The sequence below is a fragment of the Miniopterus schreibersii genome, assembly GCF_964146895.1.
Source record: "Miniopterus schreibersii genome assembly, chromosome: 6".
Taxonomy (NCBI): Eukaryota; Metazoa; Chordata; class Mammalia; order Chiroptera; family Miniopteridae; genus Miniopterus; species Miniopterus schreibersii.
Window position 1 is genome coordinate 64,298,544 of NC_138107.1, and position 26,661 is coordinate 64,325,204.

General features: G+C 38.6%; 1 protein-coding gene across 8 annotated transcripts in view; it reads left to right on the top strand.

The window, feature by feature from the left end:
• PKIB (cAMP-dependent protein kinase inhibitor beta) overlaps positions 1–26,661 on the top strand; it is a 77,645-nt gene that overhangs the window by 36,533 nt on the left and 14,451 nt on the right. Inside the window, exons 3-4 of one of the 8 annotated variants that reach the window (XM_081140231.1) lie at positions 16,471–16,595; positions 22,708–22,812. The exons of 4 other annotated variants lie outside the window; for them this stretch is intronic. In XM_081140231.1, the coding sequence (XP_080996357.1) occupies positions 22,728–22,812 (85 nt within the window). In that variant the 5' untranslated portion in view covers positions 16,471–16,595; positions 22,708–22,727. Of the gene's footprint in view, positions 1–16,470; positions 16,596–22,707; positions 22,869–26,661 lie in introns of those variants that run through there. 3 more of the 8 variants (XM_081140232.1, XM_081140238.1, XM_081140236.1) reach the window with 3 other exon arrangements.

The following is a 26,661-nucleotide window of genomic DNA, read 5'->3' on the forward strand; positions in this document are numbered from 1 at the left end:
ACATTTAATGCTCGTCCTGACCTGCCTTCAAGGACATTTCTTTGGTTTTGGGAAAAACAGATCGGGTTCCTTTGAACGGGTTATTGATTTTATCAAGGTGGCGATGGAGCATCTGGCGTTAAAATATAACGCTAGTAGGAAATCTTGTAAAAACCACTTAGAAAAAAATGTGGCAATCCAAAGTGACCTCTAAAGTAGAGTTCACCAACTCTACTTTCCCACATGTGTGCTCCCTACTGCTCTTATGGGTTGACTTATTTGAGCACCATTACCATTATTGAGTCAGCATGACTGTCAGGCAGACCTGGGTTCAAATCTTGACCCTGCTTGGCGCTGGCTCTTAAAACTTAAGGCTTCCTCAGGCATCCAATGGTATTACTGTTTACTTCCTAGGGCCTTGGTAAGGCCTCAGTGAGAGAACATTCAAGACATCTGGAAAGTCATGAGCACTCAGCACTTCTTTGCTTCTTTTCCTCCCAACAAGTCGTGTAACAGTTTTCATTAGCTTTCTTGTGTGAGCATGAGTGTTTGAATGCCAGATCTAAAACTGCTCGTATGAATATAATAGTGCGAGGGTTAGTACTTAAAAATGTAACTCTATTTTATTATTAACCTCAAAATTCCCTTATTAACTGTGATGCCTAACAGTTTTCTCTTTAGCCCCAGATATACCTGTTAAACTGTTGTAAGTCACATGGAACACATCTGAGGCATAGGAGCTGATTTCCTGGTGTTTGAGGATTATGATATAAGCAAGAAAGTAATTTAGGCTAAGAAGTTTAAGATTGTTGGAAAAATTTTGAAGTTACTTCTTTTAATGAAGCTTTGCAAGCAAACGTTAAGAAGCAATGAGTAGTTTATAATAAATGTTCGTTTGGTGCTGTGGTTTTTATATGACACATAGTAAGAGGGTAGAGAAAGGGGCTTTCCTGAGTGATCAGAGTGGCTTTCAAATTATATGTTAAATGCCAGGAATTTTAGAACCACACAAGCTGCCCCTGAGGAGATGGGCAGAACAGATGAGGTGAAGCATGACAATTTTGCACGTTGAATACTAAGTACCAAGAAATACAATTCTTCCTGTTCCCAACAGACACTCTTGCCTTATACTTTTTTTTTTTTAAAAGCTATTTAAAAAATCTCCCTCAAGCTAGTTTGATGGTGTACTGCAACCTTTGTTAAGGTATTTTGTAACCATTATAAAGAAGAGGTTACTTTAGAGCAGATCTCCCCACCCTGATTTACTTGGGGGAATGAATACCGAAGTCTGGTCATTATGTTAAAAAAAACTAGGAGGTATGGAATTCTAAAATTTAAGCCAGTATTAATAACTTTAAAAGGAGGGATTGTTAAACTCAAGTATAACACTCAAAACAAGAACAAAAACTGTCTCCAAAGCAGCTTAAAGACCATGAGCAATGTAATCGCTATGTGAAGAGGAAAAGATCCTTTCTTTTCTTCAAAAGAAAAGAGGGGATATCCATTTCTCATACAAAGTGATTTAGTATGATTGGTTTCAATGACACTGGAAAGAGTCCTGGAATTTTCCCCGATACCCCTTGGGTAGCTGTAATGTACATTCTGCAGGTAAAGCTAGAGAGGAAAAATAACTATCTTACTCTTCTATTTTTGAGTTTTTGTTTTTTGGTTCTATTGCTATTTGCAGAGTTAGGTGGAAATTCATAAAACCAAAACACAAATTTAATCATGGACTAGGTATAACAATTACAGGTATTTTTAAAACATGCATTTTAAAGACACAAATAATAATGTTTAGTTTTATCTAACTGACTTTAAGCTGGATTCTTCTTGGTTGTTTCTACTAGATCTTTGACAAGAGTTATATGCAAGTGTGAAAAAATTAGGCCTATGAAAGTATGTTTTCTTAATCTTGTTTTTCAGGGGTGCACATTTGCATTATATTACATAAACTTTGAAATTTATACATTTTTATTTTTACTACTACTTCCCATGTGATTTTTCCCCCCATTTATTTTTCTCTTTCTCTTCTCAGTTCCTTGTATTCAGCCTGAGTAACTAGGACTCAATTGAAGGGAAACAGTCCCAGATAAAGAGTGAGAGCAACAGCCGAAACCATATGGGAAGCTGGATAGGAATGAGGTTAAAAAATACCTGCTTTTGATTTTAAATCCTCTCAGGATGATAATGTGCATTCAGGCAGCTCTGAGTCTGAAAAGCACCTTGAAACTCAAACAGATATTTATTGCATTCCTCCCACATGTGCAAAACACTGAGTGAGATGCGTGAGTCACAGTCCATGCCCTCAAAAGGCTTAAAAAACTTATTGTGAGGTGGGGTGAGAAGGTGCAGGCAATAATCAGAAATTTATAATATATGTGATAAGTTCAACAATAGAGATATATCAGAGTGTTTTGGAGCTCAGAGGAGGGAACCTACTAGCCCAGGGGGGCAGAGAAGGCTTCTGGGAAAGAGATACCCAAGTTAACCCTGAATGGATGAATAGATGTTAGCCAGGAAATAAGGAGGGGGACAGGGGCAAAGAACTTCAGTCACAGGGGCAATAAAAACAAGGCACACAGGTGCTATTGACTGGGTGTGCCTACAGTGCTCTAGGATCATAGCAGATCCGGCGGGGTGAAAATGAAGAGGAGGTAGATGGGGGTGGGGGCAACTCCAGGCACCATGCACCTTGTGAAGGGGCTTAGAAGTGATCCTGTAGATGATGGGGAGGCTGTGAAGGATTGATCATAGAATAATCATGAGTAAATTTACTTTGAAATAATTCCACCTGCAGTCTGTGTAAAGAATAGATTTATAGGAAGCAGGAATGAGTACAAGAAAATCATTTTATGTTGTCTGATGGCTGTGGCTAGGACTTCCAGTATTATGTTGAATAAGAGTGGTGAGAGTGGACACCCCTGTTTTGTTCCTGTTCTTAGGGGAAATGATTTTAGTTTTTGCCCATTGAGTATGATGTTGGCTGTAGGTTTGTCCTACATGGCCTTTATTATGTTGAGGTATGATCCCTCTATTCCCACTTTGCTGAGAGTTTTTATCAAAAATGGGTGTTGGATTTTATCGAATGCTTTTTCTGCGTCTATTGATATGATCATGTGATTTTTGTCCTTCAACCTGTTTATGTGATGTATCATGTTTATTGATTTGCGAATATTGTACCAACCTTGCATCCCTGGAATAAATCCCACTTGGTCATGGTGTATGATCTTTTTAATATATTGCTGGATCCGATTTGCTAATATTTTGTTAAGGATTTTAGCATCTATGTTCATCAGGGATAATGGCCTGTAATTCTCTTTCTTTGTAGCGTCTTTATCTGGTTTTGAAATTAAGCTAATGCTGGCGTTGCAAAAAGAGCTTGGAGGTGTTCCTTCCTCTTGGATTTTTTGGAATAGTTTGAGGAGGGCAGGTGTTAGTCCTTCTTTGAATGTTTGGTAAAACTCCCCTGTGAAGCCATCTAGGGCAGGGCTTTTGTGTGCTGGGAGCCCTTTGATTACTGCTTCAAGTTCATCAGCAGTTATTGGCCTATTCAGGTTTTCTGACTCTTCCTGATTGAGTTTTGGCAGGTTGTATTTTTCTAGGAATTTGTCCATTTCATCCAGGTTGTCCAGCTTGGTTGTTTATAGTATTTTCTTACAATCCTTCTTATTTCTGATGGGTCAGTTGTTACTTTACCTCTTTTGTTTCTGATTTTATTTGGTTCCTCTCTCTTAGTTTCTTGATGAGTCTGGCTAAAGGTTCAAAAGAGGAAGTAAAACTGTCATTATTTGCAGATGACATGATATTATACATAGGAAATCCTGAAGACTCCACCAAAAAACTACTAGATTTAATAAATGAATTCAGCAAGGTAGCAGGATACAAAATTAACATCCAGAAAATTTATGGCATTTTTATACATCAATAATGTACTCTCAGAAAAAGAAACTAAAAAAACAATCCCATTTGCCATTGCAAAAAAAAAATTAGATATTTAGGAATAAAATTAACCAAGAAGGTAAAAGACCTGTACTTGGAAAACAATAGAATGTTGCGAAAAGAGATAGAGGAAGATATAAACAAGTGGAAGAATATACCGTGTTCATGATTTGGAATAATTAACATTATTAAAATGTCCATACTACCCAAAGCAATCTATAAATTCAATGCAACCCCTATTAAAATACCAACAGCATATTTCACAGAGCTAGAATAAATATTCCAAAAATTTATATAGAACCAAAAAGACCCCAAATAGCCACGGCAATCTTGAGAAAGAAGAACAAAGTTGGAGGGATCACAATAACAGATATCAAGCTATACTACAAAGCTACTGTAATCAAAACAGCCTGGCACTGGCACAAGAACAGACATATCGATTAGTGGAACAGAATAGAGAGCTCAGAAATGGACCCACACAATTATGGTCAATTAATATTTGACAAAGGAGGCAAGAACATACAATGGAGTAAGGACAGTCTCTTCAATAAATGGTGTTGGGAAAATTGGACAGGTATGTGCAAAAAAATGAAACTAGACCACCAACTTTCACCATATACAAAAATAAACTAAAAATGAATAAAAGTCTTAAATGTAAGATGTGAAACCATAAAAATCCTAGAGTAAAACATAGGCAGCAAAATCTCAGACATCTCTTGTAGCAATATGTTTGCCGATACATCTCCTAGGGCAAGAGAAACTAAGGAGAAAATAGACAAATGGGACTGCATCAAAATAAAAAGCTTCTACATAGCAAAATAAAACATCAACAAAGTGAAAAAGGAGCCCACTGTATGGGAGAACATATTTGCCAATGACACATCTGATAAAGGGTTAATATCCAAAATATATAAGGAATTCATACAACTTAACAAAAGGAAGACAAATAATCCAATTAAAAATGGGCAAAGGACCTAAATAGACACTTCTCCAAAGAGGACATACAAATGGCTAAGAGACATAAGAAAAAATGCTCAACATCACTAATCATCAGAGAGATGCAAATTAAAACCACAATGAGGTATCACTTCACACCTGTCAGAATGGCTCCATCAACAAATCAATGAACTACAAGTGCTGGCGAGGGTGTGGAGAAAGGGGAGCCTAGTGCACTGCTGGTGGGAATGCAGACTGGTGCAGCCACTATGGAAAACAGTATGGAGGTTCCTCAAAAGATTAAAAATTGACCTGCCATTTGACCCAGTGATCCCACTTCTAGGAATATATCCTAAGGAACCCGAAACACTAATCAGAAAAAACTTATGCACCCCTATGTTCATAGCAGCGCAATTTACAATAGCTAAGATCTGGAAACAGCCCAAGTGCCCATCAGCAGATGAGTGGATAAAAAGGCTGTGGGACATTCACACCATGGGATACTACGCAGCTATAAAAAAGAAGGATCTCTTATCCTTTGGCACAGCATGGAGGGAACTGAAGAATATTATGCTAAGTGAAATAAGCCAGGCAGAGAAAGACAAGTACCACAGGATCTCACTCATATGTAGAATGTAATAAACAAACTAATGAACAAAATAGATCCAGAGACATAGAAGCATGGAACAGACTGAGGGATCTCAGAGGGAAGGTGGGGAGGGGGGTGTGGGTGGGGAGAGATTAATCAAAGAACTTATATGTTTATAAGCATAACCCATGGACACAGACATTGGTATGGGGAAGGCCTAGGGGGGTGGGGTGGATGTGGGGTGGAGGGGATCAATGGGGGAAAAGGGAGAGCATCTGTAATACTTTCAACAATAAAGATTTTTTTAAAAAAGGAGACAGGGAAAATAAAATAAAATAAATAAATGACATCAACTTAAAAAAAAGAAGAAAATCATTTTAGGATGTTGTTCAGTAGTCCAGGAAGAATGAATCATAGGCTGAACTAGAGCAGTGGGAGTGTGGTGGAGGCAATTTGCAAAGTGCCCTATTTCCCTGCATAGCTAATGTGAATACTGAGGGTTCATACTTATAGTATTTTCATTATTCTTGTGTCAGGTGCTAAGCCCTGAGACACAGGGTCCATTCTCAGAACAGGAATTCTATCTATTTAATTTATTTTGGTTTCTAGGAGCAAGATGATTGGATTTTTTCCATGCGGTGGGTGTGGGTGCTGGGAATATTGGTACAATGCCTCAGGGCACTTAAGGATGATGCAAAAAATACAAAAACTCTCTACATTCTACAAAAGTGTAATATGAGGCTACCAACTCCCAAAGGTGCAATCATACCAAATCTTTCCTCTCTTTTATAGTTATAGAATCTCAAAATTTTATTTTTAATAAACAATATATCTAATGAGCCTCACATTTTCTTAAAATCATTTTTTCTAGCCTACCAATGTTTGCTGTAATAGCCATTTTTAGGGGGTGGCTTCCTCAACTTGACAGTAATCCCTATTTACCAGTTTTAACTCAATAAAAACAGCAACAACAACAAAACAGACAAAATGATTAAAATTTGATAATCTAACTAGATTTTTACCTTTTAAGATTCTTCACAAATATACATTTTTAGTTTGCAGGAAAGAAAGTTTATCAGAATTTCTCCCCAAGCCTGTCTTAGAAATAACATATTTTAATCAACGATTTGTACCCTTTTCTTCTTTAAGGGAAATTAAATATTGATTTTGTGGAAGATATGGTTCCTTTAGTAAAACCCTTGACAGGATACAACTATTCAATCTGAATTGGTCTGCAAAATTTGAATGAGGAAAACACATACGAAAATCACTCCTCCAAAAGCAAAACAAAGAAATCAAACCTCAGTCAGAAAACCTTCCCAAATCTATCTACAGCTAGTGAAGGTTTGATTTTTTTTTTCTTTTGGTAGTTTCTCTCCTTGGTGTAATTTTTATTATTTCTTTCTCTTGTGAAAGTATCTGTGTGTCCATGTATTTTAGAAAGTCTGTAGCGTCAGTGGGAGGAGGGAAGGGGCAGGGCATGAACATAGGAAAGGGAAGAATTTGTACTGTGCTTAAAGTTATATCGCTTAGGGCAACTTTGTATTTCCCATTAATACTTTTAGTGAATTTTTAAAAAAAAATTAAAGCTTGATCTAATAATAACTAATGTGCTAAACCCCCAAATAATCAAGTCAGTTTTTCCTAAAAATGTATCTGTAGTAATAGCATTTTACATTTTATGCCTTGAAAGACATTTCAAGTCTAATGTAGTCCTATTCTGGCACTAGAGCAAAGAGTCAGCACATTGAATTGAAGAGCGTCAAGTCTAGGGCCGTGATGTAAAGGCAGCTTGGGGAAGCAGAGGTGAGTAACTAAGGTCTGGAGTTGGGTGGGTTCCTCACTAGGTGTCTAAGACTTTGGACAGTGCTGAGCTTCTCAACTGTAATAAATATTTGTGTTTGAAGGTTGTTGACTAGAAATGATGACTACCTTAGATGATTTTATGATTCCAGGGAGTCCCTGAAACATTGTTGCTTAGTAGTTAGTAGTTATTTTATGTTGTTTAATATGGGATTATTATAATGACATTAATATATGTGTAGTAGCTAATAAAACCAACCAACCAACAGGAACTGAAACAGAGCTCTAACATGTTATCAGATAAGATCTCAGACATTGTTTCTTTGGAAGGTGTACTGAACTCTTAATTACATATTCTGTGGCAATATAGGCTGTTTTTTAGCTATGTGGAATTAGTTTTCTGTTCCAATGTATCTTGTGGTTTGGGGCAAGTCACCCGAATTTAATGCTTCAATTAGTCAGTAAAATTAGAGTAAAAATGTCTATATTACTGGCCATTTTTGTTACTGTGGTAACAGGTTTGTTATGGGGATTAAATGAAATAATGAAACAATACAATCTAAATAATAATGATGAAATAAACCTGTGCTACAATCATAATTTTTTCTCTTGCCTATATTGTTTTATAGATTTGAAATTTTGTCCACATAATGATCTCACTTGTCAGCATGCATAAGCTATTTTATGGATAAAGTTGGAGTTTATGAAATCATTGAAAGAACTGTTAAAATGCAGATTCTTAGCCACATTCCCAGATGTTTATAACAAGCATCTTAGATAATTTACATGAAAGTGATCTACAGGCTACCCATTGAGAGACACTAATTTTTCTTTAAAAATGATTTGCCAATTGCAGTAGTCGATTATCGAAATTACATGGGAGCTTTGTAAAGTGTATGTATATATATAAATTCCTAGGGCTTCTTGGAGATTCTGATTTGGCAGGCTTTGGAACTTGTGTTTTCAAAAAGTTGCCAAGCTGATTTTGATATTTGCAAACCACTGCTTTACAGCCTCACTGTACCTCTAACATTTTATTGATAAAGTTTTTGACTGTGCTTACCTTATGTGGATGAGAAATCATTATGGGTCTAAGTTTCAGCTAGTCCAGATCAAGTTTACAGGAATGAAAAGAATAAGTTTGGATGTCTTCATTTGCATGCATTAATCAGACTGACAGTCTTCTCACCCTTGGTTGTGTCACAGTTTTAAGGAAATCTAAGTGCCAAGCCCATAAATTGCAGGATTCCTAAATAAGAAAGACTCTTGGAGGCCATCTCTTTCAAACTTCTTCCTTCACAGAGGAAGAGTGGCTCAGAGATTTGCTCAAGGCCACAGGGCAAGACCTATATTTACACTTGGATGTCTGCCCCTAGCTCAGTTCTATTTCCATTACAATTCGTTGGCTCTGATTCTACCATTTCAAGAACCTGGAACGCCTGTGAAACCAGCTTTTCCAGTGCTGGCTGTAGTCTTCAAAGCAGACATAGAGCTTCCCTACTTAACTGTCCAGCTGCCTGAATGTGAGAGCTTTTACCTTTCCAACTCCAGTTCTCTGCCATGAATCAAACGAGGCAGGCAGGCCACGGAGGGAGCGGAAGTACTCACCAGGAGGGGCAGCCTGTTTCAGCAGTGGCACCCTCTTGGCTCTCACCTTCTCGATTCTTTTTTCTTAGCCAGAGCTGTCCATGCCTTTTCTCAAATTCCGTGTCTCTCAATGACAAAGCCATCAACATTTTAATCTGCCTTCTTGAAAGCGGACACAGGGGTCCGGGCTGCCTGTCACTACTTCAGCCAATTAAGCAGAGACAAGGTTGAATCAAATAATGAGCATGTATTCCATTTTTGCTGGCAAATGGGAGAGCAGTGGGATTTGTCCACATAAAATCTGCTATGCCCTTCCCTTATTACATGGCTGGTCCTATAGGGCTGGATGCAAGGGAGAAGGGGTAGGGGGTAGTGGGAGGATGGCTGCAGGGTCTGTGGTCTGTGTGCCTCCTTCCACGATCTTGAAGTCTAATAACAAGGCAGTTAATTTTCAATGGTGTTAAAACCCATTTCTGCCAATTCCTAGGACCTGAGAATGGTCGGCATTCCTGGGGGTGAGGGGGTGGGGGTCAGGCTCCAGGCACAGCAACCAAATCAAGGCACATCCTGTCCTTTGTTCTTCAAAACTCATCTTCTTTTCCGAGCATTGGTTCCATCCAGGTCCCAAGGTGTCTCATCTTTTTACAGCTCTGTTTTTCTTCTTGCAGCACATCCTTCAGTTTCCCAAGATCTGTAGGAAAACTCCTCTACAGTTAGTAAGGCAAATAATCAGCAAACAACTATGGTCCTATTCCTATTAGGTGCCCTCCCCCCTTTCACAATCGTGGTTAACAGAGTATGATCAGTATCTCTGCCCCCAACATTCTTATTCTTGCATTGTTTTTTCCCCATGGTGCCCCTTATATACTTTACTTGCCCATATTTGGACACTGTTCATCCCTGAGTGCAAGTTCAACAAATATTAAGTACTATTTTGTCCCAAGAATGGTTTTGGATGTAAACCAGAGATGTAAAATGAATCCAGCATGGTTCTAGTTTCAGAGGAGTTCACAGTATCATGGAGAGGGAGACTGGTATGGAAAATGCTGCAGGAGCACTTGGTCCCACAGGAGCCTGGAGCCACTTCTTAGGGGCGTCAAAGAAGGCTTTGGTGAGGAAGTGACAGTGGTCTGTTTTGAGTTCCAAAGTCAAAGCCAACAATGTAAATGTGTAACATGTTGAAACTACATGAAGAACATGTTTTTCTAAGGCTTGAGGAAGAGACCTGAAGCAACTGAGGTTTATAAGGCGGCGTCACCCTGATGGAGAGAAAGAGACACCGCAGCATGTGGCAGGAGACCTGGGCCCCCTCATGCCACCCCCCCCAATCTGCCTGACTGTGGGCAGCCCAGTCAGACTCCCCAGGTCTCATTTGGCTACTTGCTCAGTTTATTCAAATAATGGAATTCGTGTTATAGACGGTCCTATATACGGGGATACAGTCAGGTAGCCGAAAAGTGCTTCTCAGACAAAGTGCTGCCGGGACGGAGGCCTCAGTTGAGTAGTTGTTGACCTGGTGAGGAGAAGCTTTGGGCAGAGCAGTCCGGCGAGGAGGAGCTGCATCCATCCGTTGGCCTGAACCAGGAGGTGAATGGGTAGCAGCTTCTTTCAACTGCTGGGTCACAGGGGAGTGAAGAAGGCGAGCCTGGGAAGTAAGCAGAGTGTAGGTCATGTAGGGTATTGTTAAGCCAAGGAGCTGGGTGACTTTTTTTCTGGCATAAGGGGAGTGAACGAAACACTAAATAGTGAAATTTGCTTGGCAGTGTAAAAAATGGACCAGAGGGCAACCAGACTGAGGCAGGATAATCAATGAAGAGGTTAATCTAACCTAGAGAGGCTGGTGGCTTTCACTAGGGTAGCCAAAGAGGATGGGCAGAGCTGTTGGTCCATCAATTGAAGATCTGTTCAGAGAATAAAGTTTATGCAACTTGATGACAATGAGGAGTGAGGGAGAAGATGCCTCATGGGCTTCTGACTTGTGCATCGGGGTGGATTATAGTGCTGTACACTGAGAAAGAAAACCCAAGAGGAGAAACAGGCTTCAAAAGGAAGATGAAGATCTCTAACATGAGTGGATGAGACCAGCTGATCTCTCCTGGGGTTGTTTAGTATTAACTTGCCTTCCACATGCTGAGAATATCACACACGTCGTCATACTTAATCTTCTCCACTGTGGGAGGTATTATTCTGTGCCCTCAAGAGATGTGGAAGCTGAGGCTCAGAGAGCTTAATGCCTTGCCTACAGTCTCTAAGCTAATAAGTAGTGGAGGCAAAAGCTCAGACCAGTGTGCTAAGTCAGGCGTATTTCCTTCTACATCACCCATACCTTTTATTATATCACTTTACCTTCTGTTTAGCCCTGACACATATAATTCTGTGAAAATAGGTCACTCCTAGAACACAGATAACTTTAGACTTTATGGAGTGTTAAAATGAAGGCATAAACTCTGCCTTCTAATTTATCATTCTCTCTCACTTGGAATACTGCAATTGCCTCCAAACTCATCTCTTGAATCCACTCTTCTTATTTTCCAAATCTACCCCATTTATTGCAGCCAAAGTGATCTTTTTAAACTTCAGTTTTGGTCATTATGCCATAGCTTAAAAACCTTCAAAGTCTTCCCAATTGCTATTAGGGTAGACCAACTCTTTACCATGCATCAGTGATGTGGCCCCTGCTAACGGATCTCCTTCATCTTGTGCCATTTTCTACCTTCTTCTCTGTGCTCAGGACACACTAGTCTTCCTTCAATTCCTGAAATGTCCTGAGCTCTTTTTCTGTCTCTATACTAGTTAATGTCTTTTCGCACTTTCTGTCTCAGCTCCTACTGTCAATGAGTCAGATATACTCATACAACACTTGTTAATGTCTCATCTAAGACTTAACCACAGTTTGTATTTATATATGGATTTGTGCCAGGCACATAACTGGCACTCAGTAGATATTTTCCAAGTAAATTAATAAATTTATAAATGAATAAAGGTGATTCAGGATTAACTAATTTATGTCTGACTATTTATTTGGTATATTTCTGTTTAGAATTTCTTCTATTCCTATAAAATAAATTGAGTTTCATATACAGTATTGTTTTGTAATACCTCAATGATATAGTATTTCCCCTGGTATTATGTTGTAATTGGTTTCCCTTTCTGAAGTCAATTTTGTTTTGCTCGATAAATGAAGCTAATTCCAACAACATAAGGGTAATTACCGAATTGACATTTTTTTGGATTAAACCAATTAAACCAAAGCAATTAAAACTTGGAAGTGGCAACTATAAAAGAAGAATATATCATCATTTAGTGTACCAATGAAGAATGGAAATGTTATAATTTGTTTTTAAATGTCACATCTTTATTCCACTTGCTAATTAAATGAGACTTTTTCCATCCTAGCCTTGTGAAAATAATTTAGAATTTTCTGGAGTGGTATTTTGTTTTGTTTTGTTTTCTTTCAAGGATGATTCTCTGTCATGTGACTATCATAGTCTAGCAAATGAGGCTTGGATAAGGCCTAGGGATGGGTGCCACTAATGTGCCAGCCCAAGCCCTAAAGCAAATGTGGGCTGTCAGTGCTTAAGATTGGCTCTTGGAACTCTGGACTGAACAAATGATTGGACTGTGGGATGGAATTCAGCTTGAGAGATTTTTGTATTCTATTCTCTAGATGATATTGCGAGACCCCCCACCCCCCTGAACTGTCCACTGAACGTTGACCATCATAATTATCTAGTCTTCCAATCTCTGAGAGCCAACTGAAGAAATTAAACAATTTTTTTTTAGCTCAAATAGTTTATAATTCTAAATGGATAAAGGGGTGAATTAAAAGTAAGTGGAAGAAGGCTTACATGTTAGAGGTTAAAGTTATGGTTGTTACAGGAGACAGGGCGCTGGCCACCAAGGCCATGATTTATGATATAGTCCAGTGTTTGCCAACATTGGGATCCTGGTCTCCTAGGATTTTATACAGCTATTAGAGAGGCCCACAAAGCCATGTATCTGTCTAAATAAATAGTCATATACCATATATACTACCATTTTAAAATACAGATTATTACTTTAAAAATAAAAACTAATTTTTAAAAATATTTCATAGTAACTTTTCATTTGTTATATATTTTCTCAATCAACAGATATATAAAAAATGTAGGTTCTTCAACCTTGAAGTGTCATCTTGCGATTAAATCTCAATAAACACAGCTATGCCTCCTGTATTACAGGATGTACAATATTTTTTGTCTTCTCCACACCTAGTATTTCTGAGAATCCTCAGATACCATGAATCTATCCTGAGCACTACCTGTCACTTGTTCTAGTCTGATGTTCTGGTCTCTGCTCACACTTTCTACTGTCTTCTAAAGTTATTTGATGCTGCTGCAGCTCTCTCGAGTTTACATCACCCTAAGATTGTCCTCAGGGTGGTTTCAATCTTGTCCTGCCTCCCTGGAATCTAGGCTAAAATTCCTCTCCCTGCACATAAATAAATCAGTACCTCTCAATGATTGTTGTATTCTGGCAGTTATGCAATTCAGATTCCAATGAATACAACTTTTAAGTTATAACAGTAAGTAACTCATTGTCTGAGTCGCATCATTACAAAGTGGGATTCTCTTTTAACCAAGCCCCCTCCACCCCAACAATGTACTCCTAAGTAAGAGAGCTTTGCCAATCAAAGGAGTGAATGATTTTTTTCATAAAACTGTAGAACACAGATTGACTTCTAAGCAAGGCTCAAGGTCAAGAATATGGGCATGTCTTTCCCTAATAGACTTGACAATCAGAAACCTTTCCCTAAGCACATGAAGGCCTGGCAGAAGGTCAACCCTCCCCCACCCCCACGCACCCCCAGAGACTGGGCCTTTTCTCTTTACAAATTACATCCACTATGTCCACACAAGTGATCTACTGTTAAAAAGTGATTTTTATCCTTAAAAAAATTAGAAGCCATCATTATTGTGGGATAAGTAGTGACTTAAATATCCAGTGGAATGAAGTTTAAATTTGATTCGAAAGTTAACCAGATCTCTGTCGAACCAGCAACCTGTTCTCCTTCCCTTATCTTTACAATCAGGTTGCTTTGTGTGTTTGTTCACTTATTATTATGCTGCTGATGGCCAAAGATTTTCTGTTTCCAAAATTTTCAGATATTTCCAAGTTACTTAGGATTGTCAGTTGTTTTGTTTTTCTCTTGACTGTCCTTAATGGCATTGATTAGTTCGACTGCATTAATTCCATTAAATTGCAAAATAGGAAAAAACCAGATTAAGTATGCTGTGGTCAAGGTCAGATAGACATTTGAGTTTTGCAAAACATTGTATCTCAATCTTAAAAATTAGCTTATTAAAATATTTCTATGCATTTTTTACTTAATCCCTTCATCTTTTTTACCCAGTTCCCTGCACCCCCTCCTCTCTGACAGCTGTCAGTCTGTTCTCTGTACTGTATAAGTCTGTTTCTATTTTGTTTGTTAGTTTATTTTGCCATTAAATTCCACATATAAGTGAAATCAGATGGTGCTTGTCTTTCTCTGACTGTCTTATTTCGCTTAGCATAGTACTCTCCAGGTCCATTCATGCTGTCTCAAAAGTCAGTAAAGGGGGGATAAATGGTGATGGAAAGAGATTTGACTTGGGGTGGTGAATACATAATACAATATACAGATGAATATTGTAGAACTGTATATCTGAAGCTTATATAATTTTATTAACCAGTGTCACCCCAATAAATTTAATTAAAAAGAAAATAATAAATAAAAATATTTGTCATATTTTTAAATTCAGAAAACACCCTTATTAATCTTCACCCAGCTACTGAACTTCACAGGTCATTAAAAATGTGTTATGAAAGTTTAGTCACTGGCCGCCAGTTATAGATAGTGATTGTGTTAGGAGCTGAATCATGTTTCCATCACTATCATTAATTTAAAAAATGGAAGCCACCACTAAAATAAATTATAGGGAGAGATTGTGCCAGAGTACAGGTAATAATTTAAAATTGCAGTTTTAAAAAGACTAAAAATTCTATTTGTAGATACAGTTTCTACTATGTATATGAGAAAGAGAGATGAGCATGCTCAACATATGTTTCCCAAATAATGTGGAGGCAAAACATAGAGAGGATTAAAAGAAAGGGCAGATTCTTCGGTTCAGAAGAGTTTACCTCATGCATAAACACTGCAGCAAAATAGCCACTCTACGTGGCCTCAGTAGAACAAACGCTTACAAAAACAATGCTCAGTGAAAATATCCTGCTATGGCTGGACCAGCTTATCTTAAATTAAAAATACATCAAGGGGCCCTGCCGGGCGTGGCTCAGCAGTTGAGCATTGACCTAGGATCCAGGAGATCCTGGTTCGATTCCTGGTCAGGGCACATGTCTGGGCTGTGGGCTCGATCCCCAGCCGGGGGCGTGCAGGAGGCGGCCGATCAGTGACTCTCTCATCACTGATGTTTCTCTCTCTCTCCCTCTATCCCTTCCTCTCTCTAAAATCAATAAAGACATTAAAAAAAAATACATCAAGGGAACATGGTGTTTCAGACTATAGAAAGCCTTCTCACTTACAGTTTACTGGAAAACAGGTTTTGAATTTTAATCTTGGCAATTAATACTTTAAAATACAGAGGCTATTCAAGGTCACAGGAGATAGGCATCTCTGCTTCCTCTCCATGCTCCACTGAGGATTTGCTTAGTAAAGCAACACACACAAATAGGTAAAAAGAAAAACAAGAAAACCATGAACATTTGTGTCACTTTTTTTTTATTTCCACACCCAAAATAGAGGCTTCTGAAAGTGCCAGAATGCTCCTCTCTCTGGACCCTGTGATGTACGACTATTATTGCTTCCCTGCCGATCCCCAAATGCCAGTACTCTGAGGTGTAATATGTAGCTTGGAATTTATGAGTCAACTCCCTTCAGACTGAAAGACCCAAGGATAACTGCCAGGTGACACAAGAGTAACTTGAACCAGAGCACTCTTCATTCAAATGAAACAAGAGCTATCATGAACATACTGATTAGATTTTTCTTTAAGCTCACACTTTTTAATGCAAATAAGATCTTTTTTTAGTAATTTTTATTCATCTAGCTATGGAAATCCCAAGTTTTGAGGTTATTGTATTGAATACACCTAATCCATAAGCATTAAAAGTGAATCAAATTGACTTTTAAATACTTATAAATGAATTAGAATATGCTAGGATCACTACTTTCCTCTTTAGTTCCTATTTTATTGATTTATTTACTACACACAATGCAATGTACAGATGATGTAGAATAGAATTGTACACTTGAAACATAATTTTGTTAACCAATGCCACTCCAATAAACTTAATTTAAATATATATATATTCACTTTTAAGACTTATGGTTTAGGTGTATTCATTACAATAACTTCAATAACCTCTTCAGTTATTTTAATTATGATGGATTTGGGAGAATTTTTCCAACTAACATTCTTAGGCATCCTTAATCAAATATCAAAGGATAACAATGAAAAATCTGATGTGGCATGGGGAAGAGTGGCAGGATGACTTGAAAGGTCTTTCTTCGTTCAGACATACTGCCAACTTAGGTTATTCGCTTAAAATAACAGAGCTCTTTTATCAAGTTCAGTAACATAAGTTTCCTATCCACACAGACAGGATCTGCAAATGATGTGGACTGCACAGTCAGATCGATATGAAGTTTACTCAGAAAGCACTCACTGAACACCTACTGTCCACTGTCTGCACTTAGAAGCTATTTGTTCTTGCTTCTCAGTAGGTATGGTATTCGGGTGGTGGGGGGCTAGAATAAGTCACACACATAAAAATATTTAGTGAACAACATGTTGAACTGATTTAGTGGTGAACTTCAGGGTTGGCTATCAGAGTGAAAGGTGAAAGGGTCCAGGGCCATCAGTATATGTCCTGATAGAACAGGTTTGGACAAGGTTAGTTTTGTAATTCGTTTAATTTCTACAAGGAAATTTTTAAAAAGATCTGAAATTGGATGAGTAGATCTCCAAGACTGTGTGTATTGGTTTACTTTGCTAAAACTACTAGTAAGTAGTTTATTCTTTCAGGTGATACATACTGTTAGACCCTGAAGCAGCATAATTTATGGTTTTATGTTTTCCCCCCCAGTATATTATTAGAGAAAGATGGAGGAGAATCTGACCTAACTTTTACTCTAATTCAGTTGTCAAACTTGTGTGAGAACAAGAATTTCCTAGGATACTTGAAATACATATGGTGCAGACACACTGAATCGAAGGCTCCAGGTAAAGCAGTAGGAGTCTATTGTTAACGGCATTCCCAGGTGAGCCTATGAGCAGGCAAGTTTGGGAAACGCTGCTCTAGTTCACCTGGGAGGATTATAGGCTTTTTACGCACCCTTGCTCACTCTTTCTCTATTCCTCTCCTCCTCCATTAAGATTTTTTAAAAATCATTGGAAGAGGTAATGTGCTTTAAATTCACTCTGTTAGTCTCTAGGCTGACAAAGGTGAGATAAATTTTTCCAGAGACCTCACATTTTTGTCTTCTCCTTTCCACATTTTAATCAAGTGTTAAGGTGAAAAATCTAGTTCTCTGTAGTGTGGCTCATAAGACAGGAGAGGAATTAATTTACACTGCCTGGTGTCAGGATGTAATATGATTATGTTGGCAAAGCTATAAAAAGAAAATATTCAAAGCTTATAAAAAAAAATTTGAAGGAGGTCACCGTTAGAGCAGATGGATGAAGCTGAGTGCCTGATCATTTAGCAGCTACTGAGCTAAAAGGACATTTGGACAACGTGTACATAGCTAGGGCAGCCTGGAGAAGGTCACCAAATTGTAATTATAGCTTCCAAGGGGAAGGTTCAAAATTTTACAGTAAAATGCATATTTATTTGTCTTACTGTATAAAAATGACTAAATGGTATGGTAAATACAGTGCAGTCAGCTATCAGTTACCTCCAGAGAATCTAATAGTGGGTTTCCTTTGCTGCATTCTTGGGGCCTTCTCTCCTTTGTTATCAGAAAATGCCTTTCCATTAAATGCAAACTTATTTTCATATTTTAACAAAAAACTACAAAGATAAAATTCAGCGGTAAAGTCTAAAATTAAACCAAAAAAATCCTAGAATCTTTAAACAAAAGTTTATATTGACTTAACTATTTTCAATGCTAATTGTCATGTAATTGCAGGTAAGTTGGAAGGTTAAACTAACATACCTGAAAATATCCATAATTAAATTATAGATAAGATTTTACCACCAGCAATAGGACTTTGTTTCTATGGTCTTCCATGAAAGAATTTTAAGCCATCTAAATGTGTGTGTTCACAGATTATATAGTTATACTATATATATTATATAACAGTTAATGAGAATTATAAAAAAATCAAAAAGTAATTTTTATTGAAAGTTGTACATATTATTTTAATCTTATGATCTTCATCTTTAAGATTCAAAATTTAATTAAAGTTTCAATATTAGATAAATGCTTGAGCAATATGTATTTTTGCTCAAAGATTTGCCTGAGGATTCTTCTTCCATCTCTTTTCAGAGAGTGTGTGTGTGTGTGTGTGTGTGTGAGAGAGAAAGAGAGAGAGAGAAAGAGAGAGAGAGAGAACATCAGTGTGAGAGACACATCAGTGGGCCGTCTCCCGCCCAGGCCCTGACCCCTCAGTCCGAGTGCTGACGCTCTAACCACAGAGCCAAACCAGCTAGGGTGCTTGAGCAATATTTTGAGTTTGGTTCAACACCATGAAGAATATGTGATTCAAAGAAAGAAAATATTGTTGCTGAAGTGATTCATACATATGGTAGATGTCATAGTAGGTGAGTTTTAGGTGGCTTCTGGGTCCCTAAATTTATACCTAGGTATTTTTATACTGTTTTAATCTCTTCTAAATTTATAAGTGTCCATGACTCTAGAAGGGAGGAAAGGTAATGAAATTATTAAAATCCCATGATTTGAAATCACACATAACAGGGCTTAAATCCTAATTAAGAGCAAGTTCCTAATATCTGGAAGACTTAATTTGCCATCTCATTTGAATTACGGAGATAATCCCCCTTACCTTGTATCTCTGATGTTTGTGGTAAGGGTTAAATAAAAAAATAATGCATATAAAACAAGTGTACTACTTAGCTAAGTAAGAGCTCAATTAAAAGTAGCTTTTAAAATGTGCATAGATAATAAGATAGATAATTATTTTAATTATCAACTACGATATTTTTATCCTTTTACAACTCCCTTTAATGCTTTCTATAGATACTCTTCGCTGAAGAATGGTACCCATAATCTGCAACAAACGTTAGCGTGAGTTTCTGATTGATTTTTTTTAAATGCGAACAAAGAGCCATAGTCTTGAAAGTCAAAGTTGTCTCTGGAAATATCCTGACTTTTTGAGAGAAAAGATTTGTGAGCTATCTGAGACTGGAGAACTGAGAACAAATCTTAGAGTGGGAAAGAAGCATATGATGGCAAAGGAAGTAGTTTTATGTGTCTGGAAGAGAACTGAATATTGACTAGCTGGTGGGAGTAGAAATCAAAATGTGATGAGGCCCCAGGCATTGTCTAAGTCTCTGGGAAGGTGCCCAGGACCCTGGTTCACGGAGAGGTATTAAACAATAGACATCTGAATGGGGTTAGGAAATCCAAGTGTAGAGAGGACTGTGCCTTAATTCCCAGGGAAACCGAGCATCCTAAAGAAGATCCATGTCTAGTACAACCCTAGAAAGAGAAACACTGGTGAGGAAAAGTGCCTCAGCAGATGGGCCAGAGTGATGCTGCAGGAGTTCCCAGGCCCTCAGAGGAGTGCAGGAAGGTGACTGAAATGACCTCAGGAAGGGCAAAGAGTGATTTAAATAGACCATGGACCCTAAATATTCCAGAGTTGTAACAAAGATGATGCAGATACACATGCCTCTACTTGAGGTTATGGTTGTACCTGAGACAGCAGCGGATCCCAGTGCACAATGAAAGAGAACAACCCTCGTTGCAATTCATTGGACACAGGGCATGTGCAAACCTAATGCTTGGTCCTCTCTTTACTTAAGGCTCCCTTTCCGGAGAGAAAGGTAAGTAGTATTGGTGGCAGGGTGTTTTAATTGTCTCCCATTCACCCCGCTGATGAAGGAGGGATTCCCAGCCTAGCGTTATGAGGATGCACGGCATCTGACACTGGACAGGTGAGGTCAGATGAGATTGACAGCAATTTATTAGTCATGGACACTCACAGCCTTGGGGAGGGGGACCCCATGCAGGCCCAAGCAGGGGCTGTACTTGGGAACAACCAGGGCTATGGGAGATAGACTTTAGTATCAAGAGAGTGGGGTGCACCTTGGTTCCTGTGGGAGAATACGATTGGCTTGTTTAAGTAATTCTACAGGCAGGCAGGGAACCGAAACCTGCTACCCAGGGGTAAGCAGGAATTGGGCCTGGCGCCTTTGATAAGGAGAGCTGTGTGGCTAAGGGACACTCTCCGAGTGGGGAAAACTTGGGTTATACCATTCAGGGCTTATTTTATCAAATGGCAAGGTACCACAAAAATACCAATCCTTTATTTTGGCCTTATGCCACTATTGACCCCTTGAGATCTTGACATCAGTTTAAATAGATGACTGAGACTTTTAGGGAGCAGAGTAGGCACTTGACCAGGAGGGAGAGGGCTACACAATGAGGTGGTTGTCAAAAATATGAACTTTAGAAGTGTCCCCATTTATAGCCAATAAAGGCAGTTGAGAGATCTGTGTGACATTGGTGTAGGAAATGGGTATCCCCAGGGGGTGGGCACAAATATTCCACTTTGTGACTTAAATAGGAGTTGTTTGAGGAGCCCATCAAGCCTCTCAATTAAACTGGCTGCTTGGAGGTGCCTACCTGGGGCCTCCAGGGGAGGTAGAAGTTTGATCGAATGCCTTCTTCAAGAGCCCAGCACAGTGTATTCTGAGAAGTAAGATGAGTGCATTGGCCACTATCAGTAGTATCTAGAACTCCAAAGGGGAGCTCCTTGTGTTCTGGCCATAGTATATTTAGGGAAATATGTTACCTTGATTTATATTTGGGGTATCTGTGAGGCAAGAGATTCCCAGAGTTCTTTACCCTAAAGAGGACAACTCTCAGGTAATGGCCTAAGAATTTGTAAAAATGTGCAGACGGCGCCAATTGTTGATTGAAGTGTGCCAGTTATGTTGACCCTCAGATTCTGTGGGTATCCTTGTAAATGTGTGTGTACCTTCAGTGATAAAGGCAAACTGTGGCTGAGAGGCTATTAAAAATAGGTAGGCATTGAACAGAACATATTAGCCAAATCTGAAGTAGCAAAATATTTACCAGTTGCTGATTGGATGGAGTCAGCAATTTCAGTAATTAAGTTATTGGGTGTAAAGCCCTTAATGGGATAGGACCACAGTGTTAAGGTTGCAGCAGTCCACTATGGGGCACCACTGATTTTTAAGAACAGGCTTGACGGGGCTGTAAAATGGAGAAACAGTGGGGTTAATCACCCTTCACACATTACGTTATATAACAAATAATCCTCGAAGAACCTGTTTTAAATTGCACCGAGTCATGTTAACTATTTTAACCTATTTTAATGAGGGAAAAGGAGGTGTCATATTTTGTCAAGCCAATTTGTGTCAGAGACTTAATTTATTTTTTATTTATTTTTTATTAGGTCAGAGCGTTCATGCCCACTGTAGGATATTTTAGGGCGATGAGTGCCATAACCATGGGTAATTTAAGCAATACAAGAGTTCTGATCATTAAAGTGGGGTATACCTATTTGTCTCCTATTCAGTAATCCCCCTAAGTAAACTCCCCATTATGGGGGATGCCATGCTTAAATACAGTGGGATCCCCTGATATAACTATAATTTTGGCCTTAGTATTAGTTAAGGCCATGAAGGTTTGACAATTGTGAATTTTAACAGATACTAAAGTTAATTCAGAGTCTATGTTGTAGAGGCAATAAAGATAATTAGTATTCCTTCATTGTTTGCTGTATACATATTTTTTAGTAAATTTTAGATTTCCATTTGGGTCAAGTTATGGGCATTTGTTTAAGTTGTTGTTTGTTGGGTTTCCCTCCCTATATCCAGCCTTCTTTCTTTTCTTTCTTTCTTTTTTTTCTTCTTAATCTTGCTATTGTTTTTGGTCACTGGATATACTTGTGGTGGGTGGGGGAGGGGGAGGTAGCCTTTCTATCCCTATCATATTTATAATTTTCTTCCTCCAGAGAACCTCAAATCAGTATTATCAGCGTTAAACGTCTCTAGCATACCAATGGTTGATTTATAAGGTTTAAGTCAGGTTTAATTAACCTCTTAATGGTGCCATAAGGTTCCATGTTCCCCTATAGTACTGAAGGTTTAAGACCTTTGTTGCAATGGAGACATAGATAGCAGAGCGGTGTAGGGGAAACATGCTGGGCCTACCACCCAGGCCTAATGGATCAATACCATCCTCCACTATAGCCCCACCTTTTCTTTCATGTAGTCTCCCTTTTTTCCCCTCTCTGTATAGATTCCCTGAGAATATTTGGGGCTTCTAGCCATATAAAGTTACACTTTTTAGTTTCTCTCTGCACAATCACCTGTGGTGAAGACCTTCTGGGTGTTTATGGGAAAAGGTTCAGGAGCTTGGTAGCCTCTCTTATAGATGGCAGCCTCTTCCTCTAGGGAATGCCAGTCTTTCTGGGATCAGGGTCCATATCCAGTAAACTCATTTTGTCTAAAGCTTGGATGGAGGCCATAGACAAATGATTGCAAGGTTAGCTCTTTAGTGTGCTGGGAAGCAGCAGTACTGAGCAAAGCTTAGGTGCACTGACTGTGGAATTTGCATCAGGAGAGCAAGTTGAGTACCAAATGCTCCTTCCTCCCCCTACCCTTTTTGTTTTCATCAGCCCCTGGGCCACAGGCCACCATGGATGTGCACCCGCATACCCTTGGGGGTCAGGACAGCGCAAGCAACAGCAGCAAGGGAAGCAGCAGCACAGGAGATCAGCAAGGTCATTACCCTTGCGTGAAAAACAGCAACTGGGATGTCGTGCTTAATTCTCTACGGGTAGCTCCTTTTTTCCCATTAGACTCACAAAGGACTGTCCTCTGGGCCTGTTCCAAAGGTGCACAAATACAAACAATGTCTGTATAGCTTCCCCAGGCAGCCAGTGATGGTCACCAGGCTAGATGCAGTGACCTAACCTAACCCTTGGTTAGCAGGACTGAAGCTCTGACTGGTTAAGTCACTGTGTTTTCACTGCCTTTACAAGTGGGAGCCTCAGAGACCACCTGCCAAACAGGCTAAACCTGAGAGCACCAGGTTATGCCAGGGAATATCAGATAACAACCGTTCTTGCCTTGGGGACAAGAGGGTTTTAGGGTGGAAAGAGATGGCAATGGCTGACAAAGACAATAGAATACAACACAGGATGTAGCTCAAGCTTGCCAGCAATTAGTGGTTCCACGTCAGGCAGCCTTCACCGTATCACAAAACCAGTTAAGTTAGCCAAGAGCAGTTAGTTAAAGCTGACCAGGTGACCTTGTTCCTGGTTGAGAGTGTCATGTGGTTTGTGACACCAGTGGTTTTTATTGGCTCCTATTGACCCTGTTGGTGAGGGAGAGGTTCCTGCCCTGGGGATATGGCGTTGGCTAAACACACAACACTTGACACTGGACTCATGAGATTGACAGCAGTTTACTAGCCACATATATTACCAGTCCAGGGAAGATGCCATAGATCACGCAGGCTCACATGGGGATTGTACTCAGGAACAGAGTAAATAACCAAGGGTTGTGGAAGGCAAACTACGTAGTAACAAGAGGGTGTGGTGCCTCCTGGTTCCCACAAGAGGATGTGATTGGCTTGTTTGAATATTTCCACAGGCTGGCAAGGAACTGAAAACCACTGCTCAGGAATAAGCAGGAACTGTGCCTGATCCCTTTGATTAAAAGGGGGTTGTTTGGCTAGGATACTTATCCATGGGAGCAGAGTAGAGAGGGAACTTTTGAAACACTCCCAATTTTACTAGATGTCAGGGCAACATATAATATTGAACCTTAATTTTAAGCCTTATTCTACATAGAGGAATGAATCCTGTGGATTATTGTGAAAGTGATTTTACTTTGAATCATAAGAGTTTTTTGCTATGAAGGAAAAATGGGTCTCTGAGTTAAAGTAAGTTCTGTTAAAGAATAATGCAATTATATTTTATTGCACATTGTTTTTGGTGACTGAAGAAAATGGATATCTTGTTATTACTTGGCTACAAAATTATTGAGCCTTAGCTAGAACTTCCTTTTCTGGCATTATGGAAGGCTTAATGTCCGCTAACACACTAAAATGTAGGATAATGTATTTTCAAAACTCTTTGAAATGAATGTCCATATTGGCAAATAACTAAGAGAATGCTTCATAAACCCAGAACAACAAGAAATCACAAATCTGGAGGCAGGTGAGCGCTGCCTCAGATACTTCCCTGAGTTCCATAGTGTCTCAGAAGTTCTGTTTTAAAGAGTTATGTTCTTGGGATAAGGGAAGAAACTTAGAACTCACTCAAGGCAGGGAATCAGATTGAGTCCCCAGCATAAGACTTAGACTGCTGAAGAGTGATGTATTTAGCCAAAGGGTAATATGGCAAAACCCTAACCTTCAAAGAAAAACAGCAAGGATACTTGCCAGTCTTGGCCTTTCTTTGCATAGAAAAGGGAGAAAAAACTTTACTCATCATTTATTACCAGAAGTAGAACCTCAAATGTTTGAAATTGTGTTTGAGAACTTAAAGCTAACCAATTTGGTACTGATCCCCGACACCCAATAGAGGCAAATTCAGCTCCTGTAGAGGAAAACACTTTAGCTCAGATCTCAGGTAACTTTAAGGAAGTTTTAAAAAAACAAAAGCTCACAATCCAAAATCGTAAAACATGCAAGGAAATAAGCCACCATGAGAGAGATTTTACAGAAACAATAAACAACAGAATCAGACTATAAAGATGTTGGAATTGTACAAAATTTACAAACATAGGCTTAATATATATGAAAAGAATAAATGAGAGTATTTTAATTATGTATGACTAAAGAATAAGATACTATAATACAAAGAGGCAGATTTGAAAAAGAGCCAGATTGTCTAGAAATGAAAAATATAATTAGAAATTAAAACTTGGTGTATGCCTTATGGATCAGATTAAACAGAGAAGGAGAGAGAACTAGTGAACAGGAAGATAGAGCTGAAGACATTACTCACAATGCAGTACAGAAGGACAAAAGAGAAGGAAAATGTGAAAGAAAGGTTGAAAGACCTGGTCAATAGAATGAGAGTATTTATCTCATATGTCTAATTGGAATTTCCAATGAAATATTAGAGGGAAGATGGAAAGTAATATTCAAGGAAATAATACCTGAGAGTTTTCCAGAATTGATTAAGTCTCAAACTTAGGAATCCTAACAAATACTAAGAAGGAAAAAAAACCACAGAAGGCATTTAGGCACCTTGTAATGACATTCAGAATCACCAAAGATATTAAATCCTCGAAATATAGCAGAAAAAAAGATTCTATAAACCTTAAAGAATGACAGTTATATCTCAGTGTATTAGTCAGGGTTCTCCAGAGAAAAAGAACCAATGGAATATGTATTTATCTACCATAAGGAATTGCTCAAGCTATTGTGGAAGTTAAAAAGTCCCAAGATCTGCAATCAGCAAGCTGGAGACACAGGAGAGCCAATAATATAATTCTGTGTCAAGTCTGAAGGCCTGAGAAACAGGAGATCACATCAGTTCTCTTTTCAGACAGTTCATATTATACATATCTTTATTATGTGAGTTAGAAATTTCCATGGTTCCCCAGTGCTCACAGGAAGAAGTACAATCTCATTTTTATTTTTTATAATCCCCACCTGAGGATGTGTTCTTTTAATTGATTTTAGAGAGAGCAAAAGGGAGAGAGAGAAAGAGAGAAGCATCAGTGTGGGAGAGAAACATTAATTAGTTGCCTCCTATAAGTGCCCCAACTGGGGATCAAACCCGCAACCTAGTTATGTGCCCTGATTGGAATCAAGTCCGCAGCTTTTTTTTTTTTTTTTGGTGTATGAGACAACACTCCAACCAACTGAGCCACCCAGCCACAGCCAATCTTATTTTTAATAGCATTCATTTTCTTTGCAACTTGGATTGTAGTTATGACTATGGTCCAAACTTATTTTTCCAACTCTATATGGCATAACACTATTATAGTCAGATGTTTCCTTTTCCTTTATCTGGAACTTGCTTTTACACTCCCATTTTAATGGTTTAGCTTAAGGTATTTTTCTGGCTTGGCAAACCTTTTCATTTTCTTTCTTACCTGTGTAAATCCCTTCCAAATATTAATATGTGTTCTACAGCTTCTGCGAAGTCTTTCTTAATTGCCCCCAAATTCAGTAACTCCTACATTTTTATAACATTTTTCATTTATAATACTTGTTTGAATGTATCATATGTTGACTTCTATTTTTACACTTCCTTTAATATGCACATATTTCATTTGTACAATTGGGCCACACAATTTTGTGTCTTCCTACAGTGTCCATCACAGTGTTTAGTCTTATTTGGCACTATATTATCTGGCAGAGTGAAAGGATATAGTAGAGCTAATAAAAATTAGTTGAATAAAATTTGAGTCTTTTCCAACAGATATTTGGTGAGGTACAATAGAAGGGGTAATTAATGAGAATGGACAAAATGGGTTCTGGCCACATCTCTGTCACTTGCTGACTGGGTTGCGTTAGCCAAACCATTTCATTTTTATGATCCTCAGTTTCCTCATCTTTAAAATGAAGATAGTAATGAATTCCCCACAGTGCAGAATCACAAGAGCTA